The following is a 24,351-nucleotide window of genomic DNA, read 5'->3' as shown; positions in this document are numbered from 1 at the left end:
TTGTAATTACATGTACCTAGATAGCGTACATAGTACATAGGTAGAGGTCAGAGGACAACTTTGTGGAGTTAGTTCTTTTTTTCCACTGTTGCATGGGCTTGTGGGAATGAATTCAGGTCTTCAGGCTTTTACAGTAAGTGCCTCTACCTGCTGAGTGTTCCCAAGAGTCCTGTTTTCAAATCATTTGGCTCAATATTAAGAGCTGGGGATTTTGTGCTCTAGTTTCATAATCTTCGGTTTGTAATTCTTACCTGATACAGCAAACCTAGGGTACCTTTGTCCTGGGTTTGGCTCCAGCCATGTGGCCAAAGTACGCTCTAGAAGAAGGAGATAAACATAGTGAGTCAGGTGTTTTCAACAAAATTACATAAGATGTTTTCCCTAGAGGAGGGAGGACGCAGAGTGTCCACTCCCATCAATGTAAATCCCCCTCTTCTCCCCATAAAATATTTATCCTAATATACTTTCACATTTAATAAAACATATCCCCCTATCGGATTGCCAGATTCAATGTAGAGTACTTAATAAAATTTGAATTGCAGTATAAGTCTTATACAGTCTTTGGGCCATGCTTATGATAAAGGAATTATTTCAAGTTTAGTTGGGTTTCCTAACTTTCTCCTTTTGCAGTCTGTGTATGGGTGCTGTGTTGTTCTTGACACTTGAAACAGGGTCTTACTGAAGGCTAGGCCTGAGTCTACTTTTCTTTTATCATAATTATTTATTACAATTTATTCACTTTGTATCCTGTTGTAGCCCCCTCCCTCGTCTCTTCCCAGTCGCCCCTCCCTCCCTCTCTGATTCTACTTTTCATACCCACATTCTTCTTCTTAAATCAGGCATCTTGCTTCATCAGTGCCATCTTACGGGCATTTTCTAGTCCTGTTGGATGATGCTGCTTAGGAATATTTTCCTCCTGTCACCGGCATCTTCATCTCTCTTACTAGTGATTCTTTGCTATGTCCTTTCATTAGTGAATCCTATAGCATGTTTTGACTCTTAGGTTTTAGATAATTACAAATGGCTGAGTGTCCCAATTAAGTATCAGCATTTTCCATCAGTTATTTACCCACACACAAGCCAGTCTTCGAGTGATGAAAATAGATGTCAAAAATTCCATATCCCAAACACTCATTTTACTTATCCATAGAGGTTCATATTGGGCTTCTGCCAAAACTTTCAAGATTTTTTCATAGAATTCATTTGTTTCAAAGATTTATTTCATTTATAAATATGTGTATATGTGAAGGAGGTAGCAATGTGCACATGTGAATACATATGCCTGTGGAGTCCAGATGGGGTTGCCAGATCCCCTGGAGAGGGAGTTACAGGTGGTTATGATCCACCTAACAAGGGCCTCTGAAAAAGCAATACTCGCTCTTTACCTCTGAGCCTTATCTTTCCAGCCCCTGAATTCATTAGTGTTTTTATACTAATGTTTTTATATTGGCAGATCACAGCAGAATAGTTTAAGGGACTATTTGAGTTTAGGAGCAAAGGCAATGAGTGAAAAATATGTCAACAGGATAGCCATGCTACATGGTACAACCCCATCACAAGAAACCAAATGAAAGTTCCATGATGACAACAGCAGCAACAGAGTAGGGTGGGGAGACAGGGAAACGGGAAGCAAACACTAGCTCTTAGAGCCCTGGGGCCTCTGTGTTCAGGACAAACAGCTCTGGTTGCTGATGGGTTCTCTGGAGGCACAAAAGAGGCAACGTTCAGTGTCTTGGAGCCATTAAATCATCCAGTGGAAGGGGACTTTGGAACCATTTAGGCAGTAGAAAGAGATACCTAATTAACCTCATCAAAAGACAGACCATATTAATGGTTCCTGTTACTTAGATACTAGGTCACTGGCTTTATGAACTGTTGATTTCAGGTGCTCAGGTCATGTTATTGTAAAGATTCTCCTTGATATTGTTCTTTCTGTTTTAGAGAAAAGTTCTCTCTGTAACCTAGGCTAACCTCAAACTTGCAATGCTCCTGCTTCCAGTACCCAGAGCGTTGAAATTACAGATATATTCTGGCATGCCTCTCATGTAAAACTTTTCTCTTTATCTATTTGTATCTGTTTTTATGTCGCGACTGCTTTGTTCTGTGTCTGAGGTTTTTCTGGGGCATGCATGTCTTTATTGTGGTAAGAATGGTCAATAGCTATAAGTGGCAAGCATTTGCTTTCCTTGTTTGAGACAGGATCTTGCAATGTAGCCTACCCTTATACCACTTATACACTGGTGCTGAGGGTTGCAGGCATGTGTCACAATACTCAACTGAGGCATATAATATAAAGCCTAGTGACAGCCGGGACTAGAGAAAAAGCTTCAGGTTTGCCCCTTCTAAATTACCTGCTCATTCATAAACCAAAGCCTGAGAAATAAATAGCATGCTATCATTGGTTAACCCTGGATCACACGCTGGAGCTGAGCCCAATCACATATGAGGTGCTTGAATTGATAGTGGATGATGGGTAGTTTTTCCAACGGAAAGTGAGAGAGCAGAAAAAGAAAAAAAAAAAAAAAGGAGAAGAAAATAGGGTATGCAGGAATTTCAACATCTACCATAAAGAGATCACGTGGTCATTCACTTGTTCAAAACCCTTCTTTTACAAGAGTGAAAAAATGAGATTCCAGGTAGGTGGATGGCTTTGAGATTGGATCATTTAACACGTGTGAGAATGTTTATTTAGTACAACAGTAAGCATGAGCTACAAACTCACTTGGGTTCACTAGCTTTCTTCTAGGTTGTTACCACATCTTGGAGTTGTCCTTACTCCCCATCTCTATTGCCTAGGCCCTTGCAGAGCCTGAGTCCATGGGTCTTTCCTTCTGAGGCCTCTCCAGGGTCTTGAAGTCTTCAGCTGTCAGTGATTGTGTTAGTTCACTGAGCCTATGTGTTAGTTCACATGGTGAAACAGACTGTGTGGCTTAGAATTTTATCTCAGTCCTGGAGCCTAGAAATCCAAGATCAAGGTGGTGCATTGTTCTCTCCTGAGGCATCCTTGGTGTGCAGATTATGGCATTCTCCCTGCACCTTCATATGCCTGTGCTCCGATTTCCTGCCACAGTGAATAAGGGCCCACTCTCCAGACCCTTGTATATGCAGGGTAAGTTTTCTGCCTCTGACCTGCATCCCCAGTTGCTAATTCCATCCTAGAAACCCATTCCCCAAAAATAGAGTCACAGAACACTTGCAATTACAGTCACATGAGGAGGCAGTTATGCGTTTGAGAGGAACACAGTTTGGTTTTTGGTGGTGGAATAGCAAAGAACACCTAAGCCTCGGAGATTTCACTCGAGTATACTCCCACTTGGAACAACTTTTGCGATATTAAAACCTGTTCAAAGTGGGCAGAGTGATGCATACTATCAGCCCAACCCTTGGAGGGCAGAGGCAGGAAGAACATGAACTCAGGTAGCCCTGAGCTCCTTAGATACCCAGTTTGTTTGAGGCTAGTGTGGGCTTAAGAGACTCTGCTCCCCTCTCCCAAAAAGACTGCTGATGTAGGTCAGTGCTTGCCTGGCATATAGAAAATCTGGCCTGGTGGTACGTACCTGTACTCTTTGCACTTGGGAGGGAGAGGCAAGAGGCTCAGAAGTTCAAGATCATCCTTAGCTGCATATGGATTTGGGGAGTAGTCTAAAATACATGAGACCTTGTATTTAAAAAACTAGACAAGAATAAGATCTCTTTCTCTTTCTCCCTCCCTCCTTCCCTCCCTCCCTCTCTCTGCCCCTACCCCTCTGCCTCATAAAGAACTGACAAGTGATTTAAGGGCTTCTCACCCCCTACCCAACATCTGCCTTCCTTTCTCTTCCTCCTTTTTTTCCTTTCCCTCCTTCCACTCTCACCTGGGGCTCTCTCTCACATACACACACACACACACACCTCTCACCAGGCTTTCTCGCTCATCTACACAGGTTAGGCACACACTTTTCCATTGACTACCACACCCCTAGCTCTTTGGCATCTGTCATTAGAACTGTTCCTGTGATAGTTCTGCTCTGTTGGGTTTCTGCCTGGACCACCCATCCCCAAATTTCAACCCGGCCAAGAACAGAAACTTTATCCAAGCTCTCTACTTTGCAGATGTTGGGTGGGGGGTGGGAAGCCCTTAAATCACTTGTCAGAGGTATATAGTTCTTTATGAGGCATTCTCCTGCCCCAAGACTGTTCAGCACCCTTCAGAACATGCATTATGAAGCATAGAGGTCAGGTGAATGGATTGGATAAGGTGACCTTGTGGGTGATTCAAATCCTTCATTTGAGAAATAAGAAGGAAATGCAAGGATGATTAAAAAAAAAAATCAATGGCAGAAACCTTAAAGAAAACATTGGTCCGTAATTCTTTTGTGAAGTCATGGAAGGGGAGGGCCAAGCTCCCACAAACAACTACTTCCTCTATACTAATTCACCAGCCTGGAAGTGAGCTTTTTTTTTTTCTCCTTGACTTTTCATTTATCCAGCCCTAGCTGGAGGCAGCATGATGGACTCAGGGACAACAACAGGCCTTGGATCCTATTTTCACAACTTGTTAGCTGAATGGGTTTAGATAGGTCATTTAACCGTAGGTCCTCAGACTCTGCTGTAAAAGAATGAGGCCGTTCTGATTTCTGATGGACTGTTGTGAGCATTCCATGTGTTAACCACTGTAAAGTGCTCAGATCAGCTTATGGAAGCTAATAAGCCCCACAAGATTAACTATAGCAAATTAGGTGCGTGGCACATGCCAGTATTCTGAGGTGGATGCTTGAAGATGCAGAATTTGAGGTCCCCCTGGGGTACACATCAAGCTTGAGACTGGTCTGAGCTTCATGAGACCTTGTCTCAAAAACAAGCAACCAGCGGACAAAAACATAGTTATGGCCCCTACTGGAGGAAAAATGCCCCCAAAGGCAAGCTTGTTTGTCCATATTTTCTAATGCCTAAAAGTCTCTTAACAGGTGGGTCATGGGCATGCAGGAATCTTTGTCATGAATGAGTGAATGAATGCACATATGTCATATGAACGAATGCAAATGTGGAGGACTGTGAGTGATCGCTGGTGAAGAGAGGGTTCTGTCTGGGTGGAAATCTCCATCTTGTTTACTGATTTCTCCATGGGATTGGCTAGTTTGGGAATTCCTGACACCACCCACATTCCTCAAGCCCTTGTTTTATCTTTTCAGGCTGAGGCTCCATGAAGAAAAGGTTATTAAAGATAGACGGCACCATCTCAAAACCTACCCAAACTGCTTTGTTGCAAAAGAACTGATCGACTGGCTCATTGAACACAAGGAGGCCTCTGACCGAGAGACGGCAATAAAACTCATGCAGAAATTAGCTGACCGGGGCATCATCCATCATGGTGAGTGAGGCGGAAGTGAAGACCACATCTTTTACATGAATGTACCCATTAGTAAATAAGGAGGAGGATGACACATGCTGTCATATGCAGAGGCAGAGAGGATCTAGAATTCAAGGCCATCCTTGGCTAAATAATGAGTTTGAGGTCAGTCTGGGTTATGTGCGACCCTATCTCTACAAAAACAAATGTTCAATATTAAACTAATAAACACTTAGCTTCAAATTATCTCTTTAGTGCCTCTTCCCAATTAAATCCTTCCTCCAAGAGGAAGGGTTATTTTCATATGCTTTTCTAGACAGTGTGCCATATGTGAGACTCCTTATGGGTGCATGTTTACTCTTTGCAACTTGATCAGCATGCTCTGTGTTAAATTCACCGGTGTTGATAGTCTGTTTCCCTGAAATTAATTTGTTTAATGTTAGTAGGCAAACCAAGGGTTTTGCACACAGTAGCTCATGAGTATGTGTCACTGTATTTTGTTATCATGCATGTTCCCCAACATTGTTCATACCTGTCCCCACTCCACCCCTAACTGATTCTCACCCGTCTCTGAGTTAGTTGCCCTGTCTACCTTCCTATCCCATGTCTTCATGGTCTTCTCTATTTTCCATGCCATTTAAGATCTATTCCCTGATCTCAAGATTCATATCCCTGTCGTTCGCTTTGCTGGGTATGCATAGTACTCTGGGTATGCTCTTATATGTGTAGTGTGCCATGTACTGGCCACTATAGCTTTCCCTATTCAGTTAAGGGACGTTTTGTTCATAAGTTTTGGCTGTCACTCTCTGCCTTAGTGACCATTCTCTTGCTGTGAAGAGACCCCATGACCAAAGCAACTTTTATAAAGGAAAACATTTCAAGGGAGCTTGCTTACAGCCTTAGAGGGTTTGTCTATGGCTAGAAGTGTGCAGACCTGGTGCTAGAGCAGTGGCTAAGAGCTTTACATCCTGATCAGCAAGCAGAAGGCAGAAAGAGATGGATGCTGGGCTTCAGAAACCTAAACACCCACCCCCAGTGACACACCTCCTCCAGGATTACATCTCCCAATCCTTCCTAAACAGTTCATCAACTGCAAATGGGTAAGTCTATGGGGGCCATTATTGTTCAAACCACCACACTCTCCGTGGCTCAGTGACTGTCATGAATACCTGTGTGCTGGCTAGTTTAATGTTGGCTTTACACAAACTAGAGTCCCCTAGGAAGAGGGAACATCAATTAAGAAAATATTTCCATTTGGCCTGGGGTGCAATTTTTTTAAATTGATAATTGATGTGATCAGGCCCAGCTCACGGTGGGCAGCACCACCCCGGCTGGTGGTCTTGGGTGGTATCAAAAGGTAGGTGAGCAATCCATGAGGGGCAGCCCAGTCAACCGTGTTCCTGCCCTGACTTCCCTCAGTGAGGACCTGTTACCTGGAAGTGTAGGAGGTCATAATAAACCCTTTCTTCCCCAAGTTGCTTTTGGTCATGGTGCTTTATCACAGCACCCAAGGCGGTGTGTGTCCTTGAAGTCTCAGCCCGGCCTACCCACTTGCACACTGGTATTCTTTTAAGCTGAGATACAACTCTTCTTCTTTTTATTCAACTTCCACTCACTGTTTCTACTTACAAGGAGTTCTTCAGGGAAGCTTCTGTTTTCCAAAGCTGGGGTCCCGAGGACTCCCCCACCACAGCGCCACTGCAGTTTTCCCGAGCCTCTGCTGATCCCTAACATCGTTTTAGTTATATGCTGGCATTTCTCTTTAGATCACTTTTGGTTTTTTGGCGAAAGGGTCGTACCTTGTAGCTCCAGCTGGCCTCTAGCTAATGAGTCTCTGTCTCTACCTCCTGAGCACAGGGATTATAGGTGTATGCCATCCCATCTAGTTAATTCCTTTTTTTTTTTTTTTTGTGGCCTTTGAGTGGCTCATGGCTGTTCCAGGGTCATGCTTGTAAAGACTTTGGGATAGAGGACAGTGAATTTTCTGAATTTCCAGTTTGCAGTGCTGGTGGTGCTAACGCTGAGCACTGCTTTCTACAACACACTGTGCTAAGCACCGTCCCATAGAGTAGATACATGTGTGGTCGAGAGTTCAGCAATGCCAAGCAGTGGTGCCACAGGCCTTTAATCCCAGCACTTGGGGAGGCAGAGGCAGGCAGATCTCAGTGAGTTCGAAGCCACCCTGGTCGTCTCTGGAGTCAGTTCCAGGACAGCCAAGGATACACAGAGAAACCCTGTCTCAAAAGCAAAAAAAAAAAAAAAAAAAAAAAAAGAAAGAAAGAAAGAAAAGAGAGTGCCTTGGTGAGATGAATTTTAATCGTCTGTCTCTTGCCAGACTTTGATTTTCCTCTCCGTGTGTCGTTTTTCAGTGTGTGATGAGCACAAGGAGTTCAAGGATGTGAAACTCTTCTACCGCTTCAGAAAGGACGATGGTACCTTCCCACTGGACAACGAGGTGAAGGCCTTCATGAGAGGCCAGAGGCTGTATGAAAAGTAGGTCCACCGCCATCTTGACTTGGGAAAAGGAAGCGGGCTCTGTTAGGCTTTACTTTGCTTGTTTAGTCATTTATTTTGAGAAAGGATCATCATGCTCTATCCCAGGCCTATGTAGTCATGGGATGACCTTGAATTTCTGACCCCCCTGCTTCACCCGCTGGGCTTGCTGTTCCTCGTTTTATGCGGTGCTGGGGATGGAACCCGGGGGCTTAACAATCAGCTGAACATCAGCAGCCCATCTGCCTGTCTCTTACCATGCCGACCTTAGCGTGGCTCTTCCATGTGGGTGGATTACATAACTGTTCCTTCTAATGGGAGAAAATTCTTTCACTGAGTTGCTCTTCTTGTTGCCAGAAATTAAAGTTGGTTTCGTAAGATTCTTAATTCTTTATCAAAATCATATTTCCTATACCTAAGACAACTGAACAAAACTCCAGAAGTAAAAACAGAAGGGCACTGTTTGCCACCAATTGACACTGTGACCTTTTCCTTATTTGATAGATGTGGCTGTTGCAGAATCTGAAGCGTCAGCCTTGTGTGCACAGAGGCAAGATTAGGGTCGTGTCAGGTGATCAGTGCTGAGAGCACTTCATGGAGCAGGATCTGGGAGGACCATCTTTCAGCTTTCTGGAAGCTGAACTATATCATACATGGCTCAGGAATACTCAGTTGGCAGGTCTAGAGTCTCCCAAGAGCTAGGTCTCAGAGCTAGTCTGCTTTTCTCTGGCCTGTAGCTTTTCCAACCATCTTTACTTTTATCCAGGGCAACATTTTGAGAAAGGAGCTCAAAAAATTGCCATTCTTTAATTCTGGCTGCCCAGCAAGGCTCTGGACTTTCTGCAAATTCCTGCTTGTTACATAAAAGATACACAAGGATCACCTGCTCTACAGTGGCCAGTTGTAGGGGTTACAGTGAGGGTCTAGGAAGTCAGACAAAGGATGGAGAGGATTAAGAGCTAAGCTTTAATTTTAGCTGTGAATATGGGGCTTTTGCACATGCCTTGTGTACTCCACCACTGACCTCTACTCCACTTCTTATCTCTTCCATCCTAGCCCACCGTGTCTTGCCAATTATATGGTGACTATTTGACCAGAATTATGAATAGGGACGAGGGATGCATCTCAGGTGTACATACTTGCCTAGCATGTGTAAGACCCAGGAGGAGGAGGGAGAGAGGGGGAGACTGTGGCTTTGTTTGTTGTTGTTTGTTTGCTTGCTTTTGATTTTTGTGAGTTGATCAATATTACAGGATTCTCTGTGTCTGCCATTTACTTTCTAGTCATTAATACTCACTGTCTCAAATTCCAGGTAAATTTATTTCTCCAAATTTCTGAAATTGGCACTAGGAAAAAGAAATTTAATATGTACTTAACCTTAAGTGACCTGGCTACAGTCTCATAAACCTTGGCCTCTGCTTTTGGTTGTTGGGTGTTTGGAAAAACATGCTTGAGACATTTCAAATGGATTCTTCCGTTGTATTATTTCCTTGTTTTATGGGTGATCTTTTGATGAATTTCAGCACGTTTGTTATTATATGTTTTATATAATTTTATAGCATGAAAAGTGAATAGTTGGTTATGCATTCCAATACACTATATTATTATTATTATTGTTATTATTATTATTATTATTATTAAAATTAAAGGGATTCTTTTCCTAGAATATTTTTTCCAGAACACTTCTTTAGGGTATTTTTAACATTTACACATGACGTTCTTACAAGATGTGTGTTCCTTTCATTATTCTCTATTTAAGATAATAATAGTAGGTGCTTATTGATTGCAAAATATTTATCAGAGAGCCTGACTAATAGAGGTTATGAATTATTACAGCATGGCTGATTTAGATGTTATGATTGTCCCTGTTCTGTGGTAGGGTAATGTGGCAGGCAGGGAAAGTTTCTTGTCTAAGGTCACCTAATAATTCACATATTCAACTTGAATCCAGAAACTCAAACCCTGTCATTGTTGTTACTCAATTAGCAGTAAGTCCCAAACCCTTTTTATTTCTCTTTATAGAAGTTAAGTAAATTAAATAAATATTTATTCCAGAATACATCTTACTGTAAAATGTGGCAGATGATTTGTAAGTTCTCAAGGTACAGAATTTTCTGTAAATTTTACTGAAAGTGTATGAAGGATTTACAGACAGACTTAAGCATGAGATCCTACTTTTGTGCCAGCTTCCCTGGTATTCTGTAAGACCTGATATGGATCTGACCTGAATGCCTCCTTCCTGAGGATTGGCTTTCATGGGACCAGAAGGTACCATGCAAGCTTCTGAAGGAGGGAAGCAACCAACAGTCCTACCCAACAGTGATGCTTGTGAACCACATTAGCAACTACCATGGCACCATAACCTAAGAGTGTAGTAGTGGCATGCATACCTAGAAGTAACCAATAGCTCTCTAATTATACTCACAAGAGAGAAACATTGCCTGATGCTAGAAAACTACTGAGTGCTAGTGAAGTCATGGTTATTGGAGGAAAATCTACAACCACTAATTTACTAAGCCAGCATAATTCCTAACAACAATCTATAAACATCTGTCCTTATACTCACAGATAAATGTAGCCCTCACTCCTCATCAGCAAAATTTTTCTTTGCAACAAATGGATACCACTAACAGAAAACCACAACTAATCAAAATGCAGAGTTGTGAAACCCAGTCTCAATGGGATAGCTCCAAAATGCTCTACACCAATGGCTCAAGGAACATTGCAGAAGAGGGGGCAAAATGATTGTAAGAGCCAGAGGATCAGGGAGTTTGCTGTGGGATTGTATTTCCTAGTAATGTCAGAAGCTATGCTCATAAAGTTTCACCAACATGGCAGCTCAAATATGAGCTGAACAAGAATGACACCAACGAACATGCCCAAGTGGATGGGTAAAGCTCATGAGGCCTCAACCCCACACAAAGAACTGTAATCACTGAGGAAACCTGGCAGTGAGAGAGGTGGTCCTCCCTAGGGAAAAGCACACCAATTGGTTGTCCAGTTCCAAATAATCAGCCCTGAAAACATACATATGAGTTACATTGTATAAACTGAGCAGGTTAAAGTTAAAATGTGTCCATATACAAAATATACATATATTGCCTGCGTTAACAATGAAAGAAGAGGCCATGAATTCAAAGGAGAGTGGAAAGTAGCATATGGGAGAATTTAGTGAGAGGAAAGGAAGGGGAGAAATGCAATATTTTAATCTTACCTAACCTAGTTGTTCAAGAGCATGCTTTTAGTTAACCTTGATTTCATCTTCAAATTTAGGGATGATTTTTTTTTCTCAATTGTAATTTCACCTGATTTAATGTAGAGTTAAATCCCTTCCATGTCTAGTGAATAGTTCTTTTGTTGTTAATTTATCCAAAGGACCTTGATTTTCTCAGCAGTAAGAACTCTCTCTCCAGCTACCAGCCTGTTTATCTAGCTCAGGGGTTTTTAGACATGATTGAAGAAGTGGAAAGGATGAATGCCCTTAGATCTGTGGTTTCCCACTGCTTTTTTTTCTCTTTCCATTTTCTCTTCTATATGACTGAAGAGGAATCAAAGGGAGAAACCATCTCCGTTGGGGCAGGGTCCTTCTGTGTTTTATCTTCTCCACCATGTGGCCCATGATGGCTCTTTTGTTCTTTCGCAGTGCCTGGCACAGTAAATATTGTTGAATGAACAAAGGACTTTCCGTGCTGTGTTGCTGTGGGCATCTAAGCTTCTGGCATGAGAGAGCTGCTTAATGGCAAGCAACAATAGCCAGCCTGTTCATCTTGTCTGGCCTCTAGAGCTCACAAAACATCTTACACTTCGTTTATTTGACTTTCCTTACAATTTTCAGTGTTATACCCAGCAGGCATAATAAATTACACTATAAAACTAGGGACATGAGATATAGAGAGACTTAAATGGTTGATACAGACCCTCAGATAAGGAGCTAGAGATGTTTCTTAAACACTTTTGGGGCTGGAGAAATGGCACAGCAGTTAGAAGCACTTGCTGTTCTTCCAGAGGACCCGAGTTTGGTTCTTAGCACCCGCATCAAGTGAGTCAAAGCTGCCTGTAATTTTAGTTTCAGGGGACAAGATGCCATCTTTCTGTCTCCCCTGGCACCTGCATGAACATGGCACTCACTCCACACACACATACACACACACACACCCCTAAAAATAAACAAAAAAATAAGGAAATAAATAAATAAATAAATAATGTTGGCGGGGGGAGCGGGGTGCCTTTAAACTGTTGTGGGGCCTGGAGGTCTAAGTCTGTGTGTAATTTCATGTGTAGACAAGAGGTCAGCTTTAGGCATTGTCCTCACTGTCTGCTTCTCTTAGGGACTATCTTTCACTGAATCTGGAGTTTATAGGTTGGCTAGACTGGCCAGGGATCCTCCTGTGGCCACCTCATCACAGGGGCCTCTCTCATGGGTGCTGGGAATCTGAACTTGGTTCCTTACGCTTCCCTGGCAAATGTCCTGGCTGAGTCATCTCCCCAGCACATCTTTAAGCTCGTCTTCTTCTGTTTCCACTTTGTAAACAGTTTTGAATTTGAGGTTGGTTGGTTGGTCACTTGGATTGGTTACTTAGCTAGGCTGTTTGTTTTGCGACAGGTCTATGTAAACAAAGCTGTCCTGGAGCTTACTATGTAGACCAGAATGGCCTCAAACTTATAGCCGTATTCCTGTCTCTGTCTCACAAGTGCTGAGATTATAGCCATGAACCCAAACTGACATCTTCAGTTTTGCAACTTGATTCAAATTTTAGCTTACAATATTTTCAACTATTTGGAAAACTGTTACAAAACATTTCTATTATGTTATGGACATTTTCAGTTTAATTGTGCTGCCTGATTACTAGTTTTATTGAGTCTTTTTGTTTTTCTTGTTTTGAGAGAGGGTCTTGTTGTATAGCCCCGGTTGGCTTTAAACTCACATCCCTTTAGTATTAGGGTGATAGGTATGTGCCATGGCATATGTGCAGTTTAGACACCTTTTTTTTTATTTTTATTTTTTATGAGACAGGGTCTTTCTATACAGCCAAGGCTGTCTTAGAACTCACTAAACCAGATGGTCTCAAATTCACAGTTCCATCTTTCTCTGCCTCCCCAGTGCTGGGATTAAAGGCCCAGCTGCTGTGTAGAATCTTACAAGAAATATTTCTTGCCTTCATGTATTTGAGGTATCCAAAGATTACAATATTACTGGGTTAACAGTTATCTCATACCTCTGTTTACGTGACCAGGGTGATGCTGCTGCTTAGTCACTCGTGTTAACTGTTAATACCTGACTTTGATTTTACCATGTTTGCCCACCAGCAAGTTTACTATAACCATTGCTGGGTACATGTTGAAGACAAGAAACCCTAGGTCAGGACATGAGAGCTAGCATATGACTCTTATCAGTGACAGTGGGCAAAGCACTGTCATGTTGGTTGTGGTTCCTACACAGTGGCTGGTGACAGTAGCTTGGGCATAAAAGAACCCTAGGACCGAGGGACCTAAAACTCTTATGATGGTCTTCAGGCCACCATGCCATCCATCCCAGAGTGACGCACTCCGTTTTTAGACTAGCAGGAAACAAATGTGCCGTTCTGTTGGAGAAAAGGGCAGTGTCTTTCAGGTCCATTTGCTCTGTGAACGTCCTTGAGTAGCCAGTCTAACCAAAAGTTTGCAGGCCTTGAGGAAATGTGAGAGGCTTGTAGAGGTTTATCTCCTATTGGTTACAATGCACAAATTACTTGACTATTGCAGCTGTCTCTGAAAAGGTTGTTTGCTTGTCTAGAGATAAGTCTTAGCCCAGGCTGCCTTGGTACTTGCTATATAGCCCAGCTGTCCTCAAACTGACAGTCTTCCTGAGTGCTGGGAAGCATCATGCCCCTCCCGCCCCCCCAAAAAAAACACCTCTTATTTCTGTTTTTGTGTGTTCAGCACAAATACCTCACACATATTTCCTTGCTCAATTTTTGTAAGTAAATATTATGTTAATATGAAGTCTGTAATGGATTATATAGCACTTGAGAAAAGAATTTGATGTTTGAAAGGTATGTGTGTGTGTATGGGAGATGGGGTGTCATGTAGCCTAGGCTGTCCTGGAACTCATTACATAACCAACGCTAACCTGCTCCTCTGCTCCTTCTTCTACCTTCCCAAATGCTGCCATTCTAAAACTGCAGGGTTTAAGAAGGGCTATCCGTCAGATCATGTCTGTGGTCTGTGCTGCCACCTGAATCCCCATCGAAGAACATCGCCACGCCATTGCTGGAAACCACATGGAAGTCCATGATCTGCACTGCCGCCGACTGTAAAGAGCAAGCCGACTCACAGTTGGAAATGAGAGACCTAGAAGGCTTCTGTGGCAACCTCTCTCCCCAAAGCCCCGCCCCTAAAAAAACAAAAGAGGCTAGACAGGAAGCCGTTGAAGAGACTTCTTAAAGATTGTGGTAGTGATGCTGAAGTGTAGCTCTTCACAGTTGATGGCTTCTGGCAGACATGCAAGTGGGGAGGGAGTCAGTTTTCCTTAAGGGGCTGTCCACCAGGAACTCTGACTTTGCTACAGTGAGTATATGGCCAACAGAAATTTGACTTGCTTTTTTTTTTTTCCTTCTTCTTTTTCTTTTGTTTTGGGGGACATCACAAGGGTGGGTAAGTGAGTGTGATCAGGGTGCATTATATGAAATTTCCAAATAATCAACAAAAAATATTATGTTAAAAAAAACTGAAAAAGGGGGGGCTCTCCTCTCTTTTTTATAGGGTACTTAAAAACATTAGAACAACTGGGTGGTGGTGGCACATGCCTTTAATCCCAGCACTTAGGAGGCAGAGGCAGGTGGATCTCTGAGTTCAAGGCCACCCTGGTCTTCAGGGTGAGTTCTAGGACAGCCAGAGCTAGACACAAAAACTAAAAAAAAAAAAAAAATTAAGTGGTCTTCTTCATGAGCTGGATCTCAGTTCAAATGCTTTGCCATATTAAGGGGAAATTGCTTATTTAAAATAGAAAAATAGATTTGTTTACTGTTTTTGGCCCAAACTAGGAAGATATTTTCAATCTGTCTGTCTTGCCCATAGCAGTAAAGAGTCAAGAGTTTCTGTCTTTAGTTTTTATTTTCATTTTTGAGCCACAATCCCATGTAATCTAGGCTGGTTTTGAATTTCTGTGTAACTGAGAATGACCTCAGAACTTCAGATTTTCCTTGTCACTGTTTCCTCAGTGTAGCGCTTGTTTTTAAACTCTACTTTATTTGGGCTTCCTTAAAGCCCCTCCCTTCCAAGCGCCCTCCCCCCCCATCCCTAGGTAGGGGAGAGAAGGGGACCCAGACCGCTTTACCTCCCCCAACTGTTTAGGCTTCATGAGTTTCCCTGGGGCTATACCAATCTCCACCAACAGCAGACACAGCAGGCAGTCTCCTCCCAGCCACTGAAATGAAACATTTCTCTCTGTCCGTCTCTCCCACTGTCTATCTCTGGTCACTCCAAACTTCTGTATGCCACACACCAACACTGCATACCATACCGTCTCTTTTTGTGCTCTCATATTTATATCCTTCAAAATCCTGGACCATGCCCCTCTCTCTGCCACACAAGGCAGGGTCTTACCAGCCAGCAAAGGCCACGCCCTGCACAAGACTGCTATCGGCTGTGGGCAAACTAAAGCCCAAATTAAAATCCCACAACTGGGATTAAAACAAAAACCTATTTATATAACACAAGTGAGTTTACAAAGGAACCAAAAGTTCCCTTATACCTGAGTACTAGGATTATAGGTATATACTATCATACCTAGTTGCATGCTGTGCTATGTATCAAGACAAAGAACTTTGTGCATGCTAGGTACACGCTTTAGCAATTGAGCCACATCTCTATCTCTTAATAGGCTTTTAAAAACATGTGTGTGTGTGTGTGTGTGTGTGTGTGTGTACATATGTGTGAATACAAGGTTGAACATATGCCCTGTTGCTCATGTAGAGGTAGGAGCACGGCCTCTGATGTCGGTCCTGGCTTTCCATCTTGTTTGAGGTAGGGTCTCTTGTTGGCGACTGCATACGCCATGCTAGCTGGCTAGCTTGAAGGCTGTGTGTCTGCCTCCCCTCCGGCCGCAGAAGCTGTGGTATTGCATATGCATGCTGCTGTGTCTGGCTTTCTATGGGCTCTGAGCATCCAGACTCGAGTCTCCATGCAAGTGCCTTATCCCCTGAACTGCCTCCCCCAGGCCCTTTAATAGACTTCTAAATGAGCCTGAGAAAAGCGCCACTTGGTATATGTCAAGTGGTTCTAGAAATCACATTTCCCTTCTTTAGGAGTCCTGCCACCTTCCCCCCTGGTGTGTTACTTGACTGAATTAGAGCTTTGTTAATGTGCAAATCAGGCGGCAGCCATCTGTGCTTGTCAGCACTCATCAGGCCTAGGTGGTCGCCTACAGATGTCTAGCTCTGGTGGATTATTTCTAAGTGACTTGATTTAAAAGTAAACAAGAAACCAGGTCCAGTAAGAAGTTAGGCACCACCAACTTCTGCTCAGTGCTCCTCCATGCCCTGTAGTTGCTTTCTCTGGGTTTTCTCAGGGTTTCTGAAATCAAAGGAGGATGGGCCCAAGTTCCTTTTGCATCATTCTCTGGCAGGTCTCCTTTCTAAATCAGTTTTCTATATGTGTTAAGGGAAGACAGTACCTATCCCTCACTCAGCCTCGTAGTGACGACCAGTCTACGGAGTCTCATCTACATAGGACATTCGTACTTTAACACATAATAAATGTAGCCTAGTATTATCACCTAAGCCGAGACGCCCCACCCCCCATTTCCAAGGTCCAGGAAGCTCATTTGTATGAATTGCTTCAATGGGCTTCGTGGTCTCCTTTTTAGTCTGCCTCCAATGAGAAGTGCTGTCATGAATTCCTCTGCTCCCTCACCATGGTTGAAGGCCACAATTGTGGGCAAACAGCATTCTCCTCATATCTGTCCTCTGGCCCTAGATAAACCCTCTCCCATAACCATCAGAGCTAGTGATATTAATGATCATGGCCAACTCAGTTGGCTGGATCTGAGCTTCATCATTCCTCCTCGATTTTCTTAGCCCCACTTCTGGTTTTAGTAGCTCCTTTATTATAAACTGCCTTTCTGCTTCTATTGCTGTGTTTGTCATTTATTTATTTTAAGAGCATCATGTGGCCCTGGTAGCTCCAAAACTCAATGTGTAATCACCTCAAACATGATCCTCCTGCCTCCACCTCCCTCATCTTCCAGTTTCGACCTCCTTATGGGTGGTGCTGGGCTCAGGCTTATGCCACCATGCTGGGCTATAAAACTGCCTTTTGTTAGTGCATTTGTATGATCCTGTTACCTCCTGATTTGACCCAGAATGGTCAATCCTGCTTGATCAGAAAGGAGTTCTTAACACCTTCCAGTTCAGGAGGGCTGAACTGTCTATTTCCCATAGATGGGAAAGTCACTTGTTAGTGGTCTTTTTTGTCATTAATGCTGTTTGTGTTTTTACTGTGTATCTTGAATATTAAGATGGTTGAAATTGGCACTTGCTACACTGACTAGTCATTGGAAATTGGTGCATGGTGCTTTGTTGCTCGAGAATCAATTTTAATGGCCCTATACTGAAGTTTTTGGCCCCCTTCATCTCTGCTGTATCACCTTCAGTCCCATGATGCCGCTGGCTCTCAAGGTAACTGTAATGTGTCTCATGTCCCAATCTCTCCAGCATGACTGGAAACTCCAAGATCTATGATGCTGAAGCCTTGCTATCCAATCCAATACCCTCCCCAAATTGTTTGTTGAACAGGTGACTAGATAGATATTTTTTATTTAGGAAAAGAGGCATTCTCTTTCCTAAGTGGGAGGAGTTTTGCTCCTCTGAGGCCATTCTGTTCAGACTTATTAGTTGTAGGTTTTGCTTATGAATCTTCAAAAGCTGTGACCACTAACCACAGCCAGCCATTCCTCCACACTGTTATACTTTTGGTGCAGTCCTAATTATCTCTCACATGATTCATCTGATTTCTCTAACTTTAGGCAGGCGGTATGTTCAGCATCAATTCACAGGTAAGGAAAGTGACTTGGAGATGCCCAAACTAAAATAGTTGAAGTCTTTTTGTTTGGTCAGCTATATGCCTCAGAAACTGCAATTACTCGCTGTGTGGACCGGAGTTTGATTCCTGGAGCTCACAGGAAGGTGGAAGGAGAGAACCAACTCCACAAAGTTGCCTTCTGACCTTCGTGCAAATACCTTTCCGTGTGTACCTCCCGTACCACTAATACTAAATAAAATTAACAACAAAAAATGTTATCTTGGCCCAAAGTTGCTTACAGCATAAATTCATTCCTTTTTCATAATTGGAATTAGAAAAAAAAATTGAGCATGAAAAGCCTGTCCCCACCCCTTAGGTATACATGCTTGTTTTCTTAATAAACTCCAACTTTGCTTCAGACTAAAATAGTAACAACAATGATAATGTCAATGGTAATTTTTAATAATTAGATTTGCTTGTAGTTTACCCTTTGGAAGCTGAAGGCCATTTTCAGGATGCTTTGAACCCATTTTTAAAATTGAGCTCTCATTGAGTATCATGGATTCCATCTGGAAAATGTTTACAAAGTCCTTTCGGGAGAGAAATCCACTCTTGTTGGATAAAGGAGGTAGGGCAGGAGGGGCTAATCAGCATTCAGAGAGGCAAAGAACCCTCGCAGACTGGGAGGTGTTGGGGAACTCGTAGGTAGAAGTGCATGTCTGAGGAACGGTACCAGTGAATGTCACGGCTGAAACTCTTAACAGCATGCGAGGACCCTCGTCACTGACACTGTGTGGTGGCTGCCTTGGCTGGTGGCTTTACGTAAAACAGGGACAGTTGCAAGACAGTGTAACTGCATTGTTTTTCAGGCGTTTGCTAAACGAAAACACCCTTATTTACTTATGTCCCTTCACAAAGAGCTCGGGAGAGGGAGTAAGGGCATTGTTCTACCAACTGCAAAAGTCAGCACTTTGACAGAAAGCAGTTATTAATTTTACAACCCCTTCCCCGAAAAAATTCTTTCCCATTAGCAAGAAAAAGAAATCCAACTATTAATTTAAAATCTACTGAAGTTAAATTTGCAGCTGAACTTTAATTGTGGGCTTGGACTCTAATAACCGTAGAGTGCACATATGGTTTCGTGTGGAGCTGAGCGTGTTATCACCTTGCAGAACCACTGACCACACAGTTTAAAAACATCTCTGTAGTCCACTATGCCCTAACATCCTAAACAAATTAGCTTTAGCATTTTCTAGAATATGAACCTTTTTTAAAAAAATGTAATTTAGCTTTTGGGCCATGACAGCCATTTTCCTGTAACTTTGCCTAAAAGACGAACACAAAGAAAAAGAGGAAAGGCACCCGATATGTATTCTCTAGTCCAGTGGTTCTCAACCTGAGGGTCGCAGCTCCCTTGGTGGGCTAAGGACCCATTCACAGTAGTCACCTAAGACTGTTGGAAAACAGAGATATTTATGTTACAATTTATAACAGTATCAAAATTACACTTATAAAGTATCAACAAAAACAATTTTATAGTTGGGGGTCATTGCAACATGTAGAACTGAAACAGTTGCAGCCTAGGGAAAGTTGAAAAGCACTGTACTAGGCCCTTTAGAAAACAGAGTTGTTGCTCTGGCCATATCCCTGAGAATCCACAAGAAGTTTGATGCTGCAGACACCCAGGGAATGTACACTGTCCAAAAAGGGAGTGCTCCTTAAGTGTCACCGTGGCAGAACAGGAAGAGTCTGCAGCGTCACTCATCATGCTATAGGGGTTGTTGGAAGCAACCAAATTAAGGGCAAGATTCTCGCCAAGAGAAGAAATGTGCAGATTGAGCCTATTAAGCACTGTAAGAGCAGAGATGGCTTCCTGAGAGGGTTGAAGGAAACTGGTCAGAACAAAGGAGCAAGTCAAAGAGAAGGGTGCCTGGACTCAGCCTGCTCCACCCAGAGAAGCACAGTCTGTGAGGACTTCAGAGGAAGGAGCCTGAGCCGCTGGGGCCCACTCACTGCAAAGTCATGGCTTAATATACAAAAATAAATGAATAAATCTAGATTGTATTGTTTTTAAAGTAATTTAACTACTTTTTTTTTTTTTTTTTTTTTTTTTTTTTTTTTTTTTGGTTCAACCACCACTGTCCTCTATCCTACCAACAGCACTTTCTTGGCTTTAGCTCTTGCGGACAGTTTAGACTGTTGTCCAGCCTCTGCAAGGGTCAGCTGGTGGGTGGGAGGCAGGGGTGCTTGTGTACATCATTTGTCCTCTGCTGCTGTTAGTCAAGCACTATGGGAAATATTTTAAATGGATGGATTCTAACTCACAGGGACTCTGACCTGTCATTGTCTTCATTTCAGTCAAAACTCAGGATCAGAGGTAGTGGAGCATGCCTGTAATTCCAGCACTAGAGAGGTTGAGGCAGGAGGATCAGGAGTTTAGGGCCATCTTGGAACTCACATTGTGAGTTCCAGGCCAGCCTGGACTAGCTGAGACTGTATCAGTTGGTAGAGTACTTGCCTCACATACATGAAGTCCTGGGTTCGATTTCTTGCCACACATAAATTCAGCAAAGTGTCATACACCTGTAATTTCAGCTTTCAGGAGGCAGAAGCAGGTGAATCATAAGTTCAAGGCCATCTCAAGGCCGACTTGAGGATAAACTACAAACATGAAAACAAATAAAGCTCAGATCCAAGAGCCCAGCCAAACATAGCCTGACCATCAGATTTAAATCCAAGGCTGCTTCCTAAATCACTGCCTCTCTAGAGCCCTGTGTGCTAATCATAGTCCAGAAAGAAATGTAATCAACCATATCACCTCTCCTCAGTGTGACCCCTAGGGGTGTTGCCTTTTTTCACCCTACTTCCTTCTTGCACTAGGTCAGATACAGCTGGAGGTAACCATGAGGAGTCACATGGTACTTTTGCAGCTCCCTCCATGGCAGTGGCAGAGCTTCCATGCTCCTGATCAGTACATGTCCCAGCCTGTGAGCTTCTTTTCCTTTTTTTTTTTTTTTTTGCCAATGGCAGTTGGTCTTTCAGTGCAGATAACATCTGATAACCTCCAAATAACACTGGTTTCTAGCCAGTGGATCGACTTAGAGTCCTGTGTGAGTGTGGATTCTAGATATTAAGAAGTTTATTTACTTCTGGTTCAAACTAGCTACCTCACCGTGCCAGAGTATGGCGAAATGCCTGTGCCTTTGCTAAATGGAAGCGAGACCACTATACTGGAAAGTGGAAACGTGACTGATCACCGTTGCACAAGAGCATCTCTGCCTGTGCTGCCATGTCTTAGAACCAGGTTCAGAATTTTTCTGTGGCTCTCTCTGATCTGTAGAATGCTTAGTGTCTTAGCTTGGGTTTTATTGCTGTGAAGAGACATCATGACCGTGGCAACTCTTATAAAGAAAGACGTTTAAATGGGGCTGGCTTACATTTCCAGAGGTTCCGTCCATTCCATTATGGCAGGAAGCATGGCTGCATGCACTGGAAAAGGAGCTGAGAGTTCTACATCTCGACCAGCAGCCAGCAGGAAGAGAGAATGACACTGAGTGTGGCTTGAGCATCTGAGACCTCAAAGCCCACCTCCTAGTGACACATTTCCTCCAACAAAGCCATACCTACTCCAACAAGACTACATTTCCCTATGGACCTATGGGGCTATTTTTATTCAAACCACCAGCCACACTTAGTCTGTCTAATTACTGCATTGTCCATACTTATCTCCCTTCCTCCCACATCCAGCCCTTCCCTGACCTCACCCAATTGTTCTTGCCCTTGCTCCTCTTCAGATGTCACACTAGCTCCCAGGGAAACTCATTTTGTTCTTTTAAGACATGGTCTTATGTAGCCCTAGCTGGCCTTAAACTTCTTATGTAGCTGGTCTTGAACTCTTGATCCTTAAACCTGTGTGTCCCAAGAACTCCACTCAGGAGTCTGAAACAGGACAGTTTCTTTGATTTTAAAGCTAGCCTCAGTTACATAGTAAGGTCTAGTCTAGTCTGAGCTAAAGAATGAAATCCTACCTCAAAAGTTAACCAAGAAACAAAAAGCTGTTTTAAGGGAATGGTTATAATTTTGAATTGTAGGTTATGTGATAATTTGTTTTGTGGTTGTGTAGATTGAATTAAAGACCTCACACACAATAGACAAAAATATTATCATTAGCCACATCCCCAGAAAGACCCACTGTTAAAAGAGCAGGGACCATTTCCCCTCTGCTTTATAGAGCTTCCATGAATACCAAGGTCCACACATCCTGTAGCCACGTAGATGGTTCATGTGCAGATGGTGTCTCCTGCTTGGCACGAGATTGCATTTAATTTTTCCTTCTTTCATTAACTGTGCCAGATTTTATCACTCCTTTTTGTTGCTTGTTTGTTGAGATCAGCCTTGGTTTATGCGATGCTAAGCTACGGACTCAGGGCTTAGTGCGTGATTACTGAGCTACATCCCCAGCCTCAGGTGTGCAGGCATTTCATGCCCACTTCATGTGGTAGAAACTTGAAGATGTCAAAGTGATACTCTAAAGGATATGCTGATAAACTTGCTTAGGAAATATTAAGTCATATGAAGTATAACTATATATATAGAGAGAATTTTACTGAAAGAGTGAGGTCTCGAGTATGGCTGGAAGGGAAGAAATATACTAACCAGATATGTTAGAAACTGAGAAAGAAATTTCTGTACCACAATTGGAGTTTAAGGTTGCTGAGAAAGTTTCTGCTGGTGTCCATTCACCAAGACTGACCTCAAATTAGCCTCCATTCCTGTAACAAAGGAAGAGAAGCTTAACTTATAACCAGCCATTAGGCCTATCCCCACATCAATGAATATGCCTATAAGGGGCAGTTCCAGGGTGCAGCTCAGGGTCACTGTCATCCTTATGTCCTAGTCTATCTTATTAAGTTCCCTGTGCTCTTATTAGGAAAATTATAAATTCTGACCAATGGGTAAGATGACCCTGTGAAATAGCTGTTGGAAAACAACCCTGGTGTACTTAAGAAATAATTCTGGTAATAGTTCTAATATATAAATCTCCCACCTGCCCTAATGACCAGACTTACAGTCTGGTATCACTTTTAAGATTGTTCGAAGTGTAACGTGGAGCTGGGACCCAGAAGAAATTTAAGGATGAAATTTCTTAAGCTTAAGAAATTTAAGCTTATGTGGGCCACCTAAGCCTAGGTATAGGGAAGTTAATAGAATTTTCTACTTGAGGTGGTCTACCTTCGGTGTTAGCTTCACCTGGGCAAGTACTGTTCAAGAGTCTCTCCTTTATTAATCTCTGAGTGTAAACTGTTGTCTCAGTGAGAAGGCGTAGTTTCTATAGTACGACCAATAGCTTCTGTTGTCTGATGATTATGAAAGTGTACACAATCAATGATAACTTTGTTTTTCTAATGAACCATTATAAAGCTCAGTTCCCCCCACCAGTTGTTGGGAAAGTCTGCGGGGCTTGCTGAAGCTTGCGCTCTGTAGAGCTGAGGGCAGCTATGACTGGTCTCCATTGCTCTTGTGCAATGTTTGGTTAGGCTACTGTGAACGAATGAAGCCTTTTAGAATGGCTGTGGTTTCAAATTCATCCTTGGCTTCTCTCTCAAATGCATACAAGTTCTGAAAATGACTCTTCAGACAGAACACTGACAAAACTCCAGGGAATGTGAAAATTATAAGTTGGGTTTCAGGATATTAGTGTGTTGTGTGCTTCCAAAATAGCAAAGAGGAAGGGATATGCAGAGAGAAGTGACACCCGTGACTGCTGCCAGCGGCACTCACTTACCTTTCCCTCGGTTGGTTAGAGAACATTAAACATCTAATGTTTACCTCTTCTGAATTTAGTTTTCTAAGAAATAAAAACGTTTTAGACACCATGAAGTTCTGTTTTTAGGAGTTTTTAGTTTGGTTGGAGGGGTAAAAGAAGTTATTATACCAGGCCTAGAGCAGCAGGTCTGTGATCCCAGCTACAAATGGAATTTTAAAGCCAGCCTGACTAGTATATGAGACCCTATGTAAAATAAAAGGCTAAGTGGGTAGTCTAGAGAGAGCTTAGTCAATTCAACCCCCCAGAACTCTAATGGGAAAAAAAAAAAAGCCTAGGTATGATGGCACACTTGTAGTTTCAATGCAGGGAGGTAGAGATAGGAGTATGTTGGGGGTCCCACTGGCCAGCTAATTTAGTTTCAGACCCTTGAGAGACCCTGTCAGAAAGAAAGAAAAAGAGAGAGAGAGAGAGAGAGAGAAAGAAAGAAAGAAAGAAAGAAAGAAAGAAAGAAAGAAAGAAAGAAAGAAAGAAAGAAAGAAAGAATAGTGCCGGTAGAGAGTTTGCCTAGCATGTACAAAGCCCTAGGTTCAAGACCCAGTTCCACAGAAACAGATGACAGACAGACAGAGAGCATGGTGTGACAGGCCTGTGTTTCCTTGGCTGAGAAATGGATGCAAGAGGACCAGGAGTTTGAGGCCAGCTCCACTACATTAGAGAGTTTGAAGCAAGCCTGGATCACCGGAGACCCTGCCTGGAACAATGC

The 24,351-nt window shown here is 42.8% G+C and overlaps 1 protein-coding gene across 1 annotated transcript in view; it reads left to right on the top strand.

The window, feature by feature from the left end:
• Deptor (DEP domain containing MTOR interacting protein) overlaps window positions 1-24,351 on the top strand; it is a 144,586-nt gene that overhangs the window by 40,688 nt on the left and 79,547 nt on the right. The window contains exons 2-3 of the mRNA XM_021650066.2: window positions 5,172-5,350; window positions 7,699-7,822. Coding sequence (XP_021505741.1) covers window positions 5,172-5,350; window positions 7,699-7,822 — 303 coding nt within the window. The remainder of the gene's footprint in view (window positions 1-5,171; window positions 5,351-7,698; window positions 7,823-24,351) is intronic.

This window comes from Meriones unguiculatus, chromosome 8 (assembly GCF_030254825.1).
Source record: "Meriones unguiculatus strain TT.TT164.6M chromosome 8, Bangor_MerUng_6.1, whole genome shotgun sequence".
Lineage (NCBI taxonomy): Eukaryota > Metazoa > Chordata > Mammalia > Rodentia > Muridae > Meriones > Meriones unguiculatus.
This window is presented reverse-complemented; position numbering and strand designations above follow the sequence as displayed.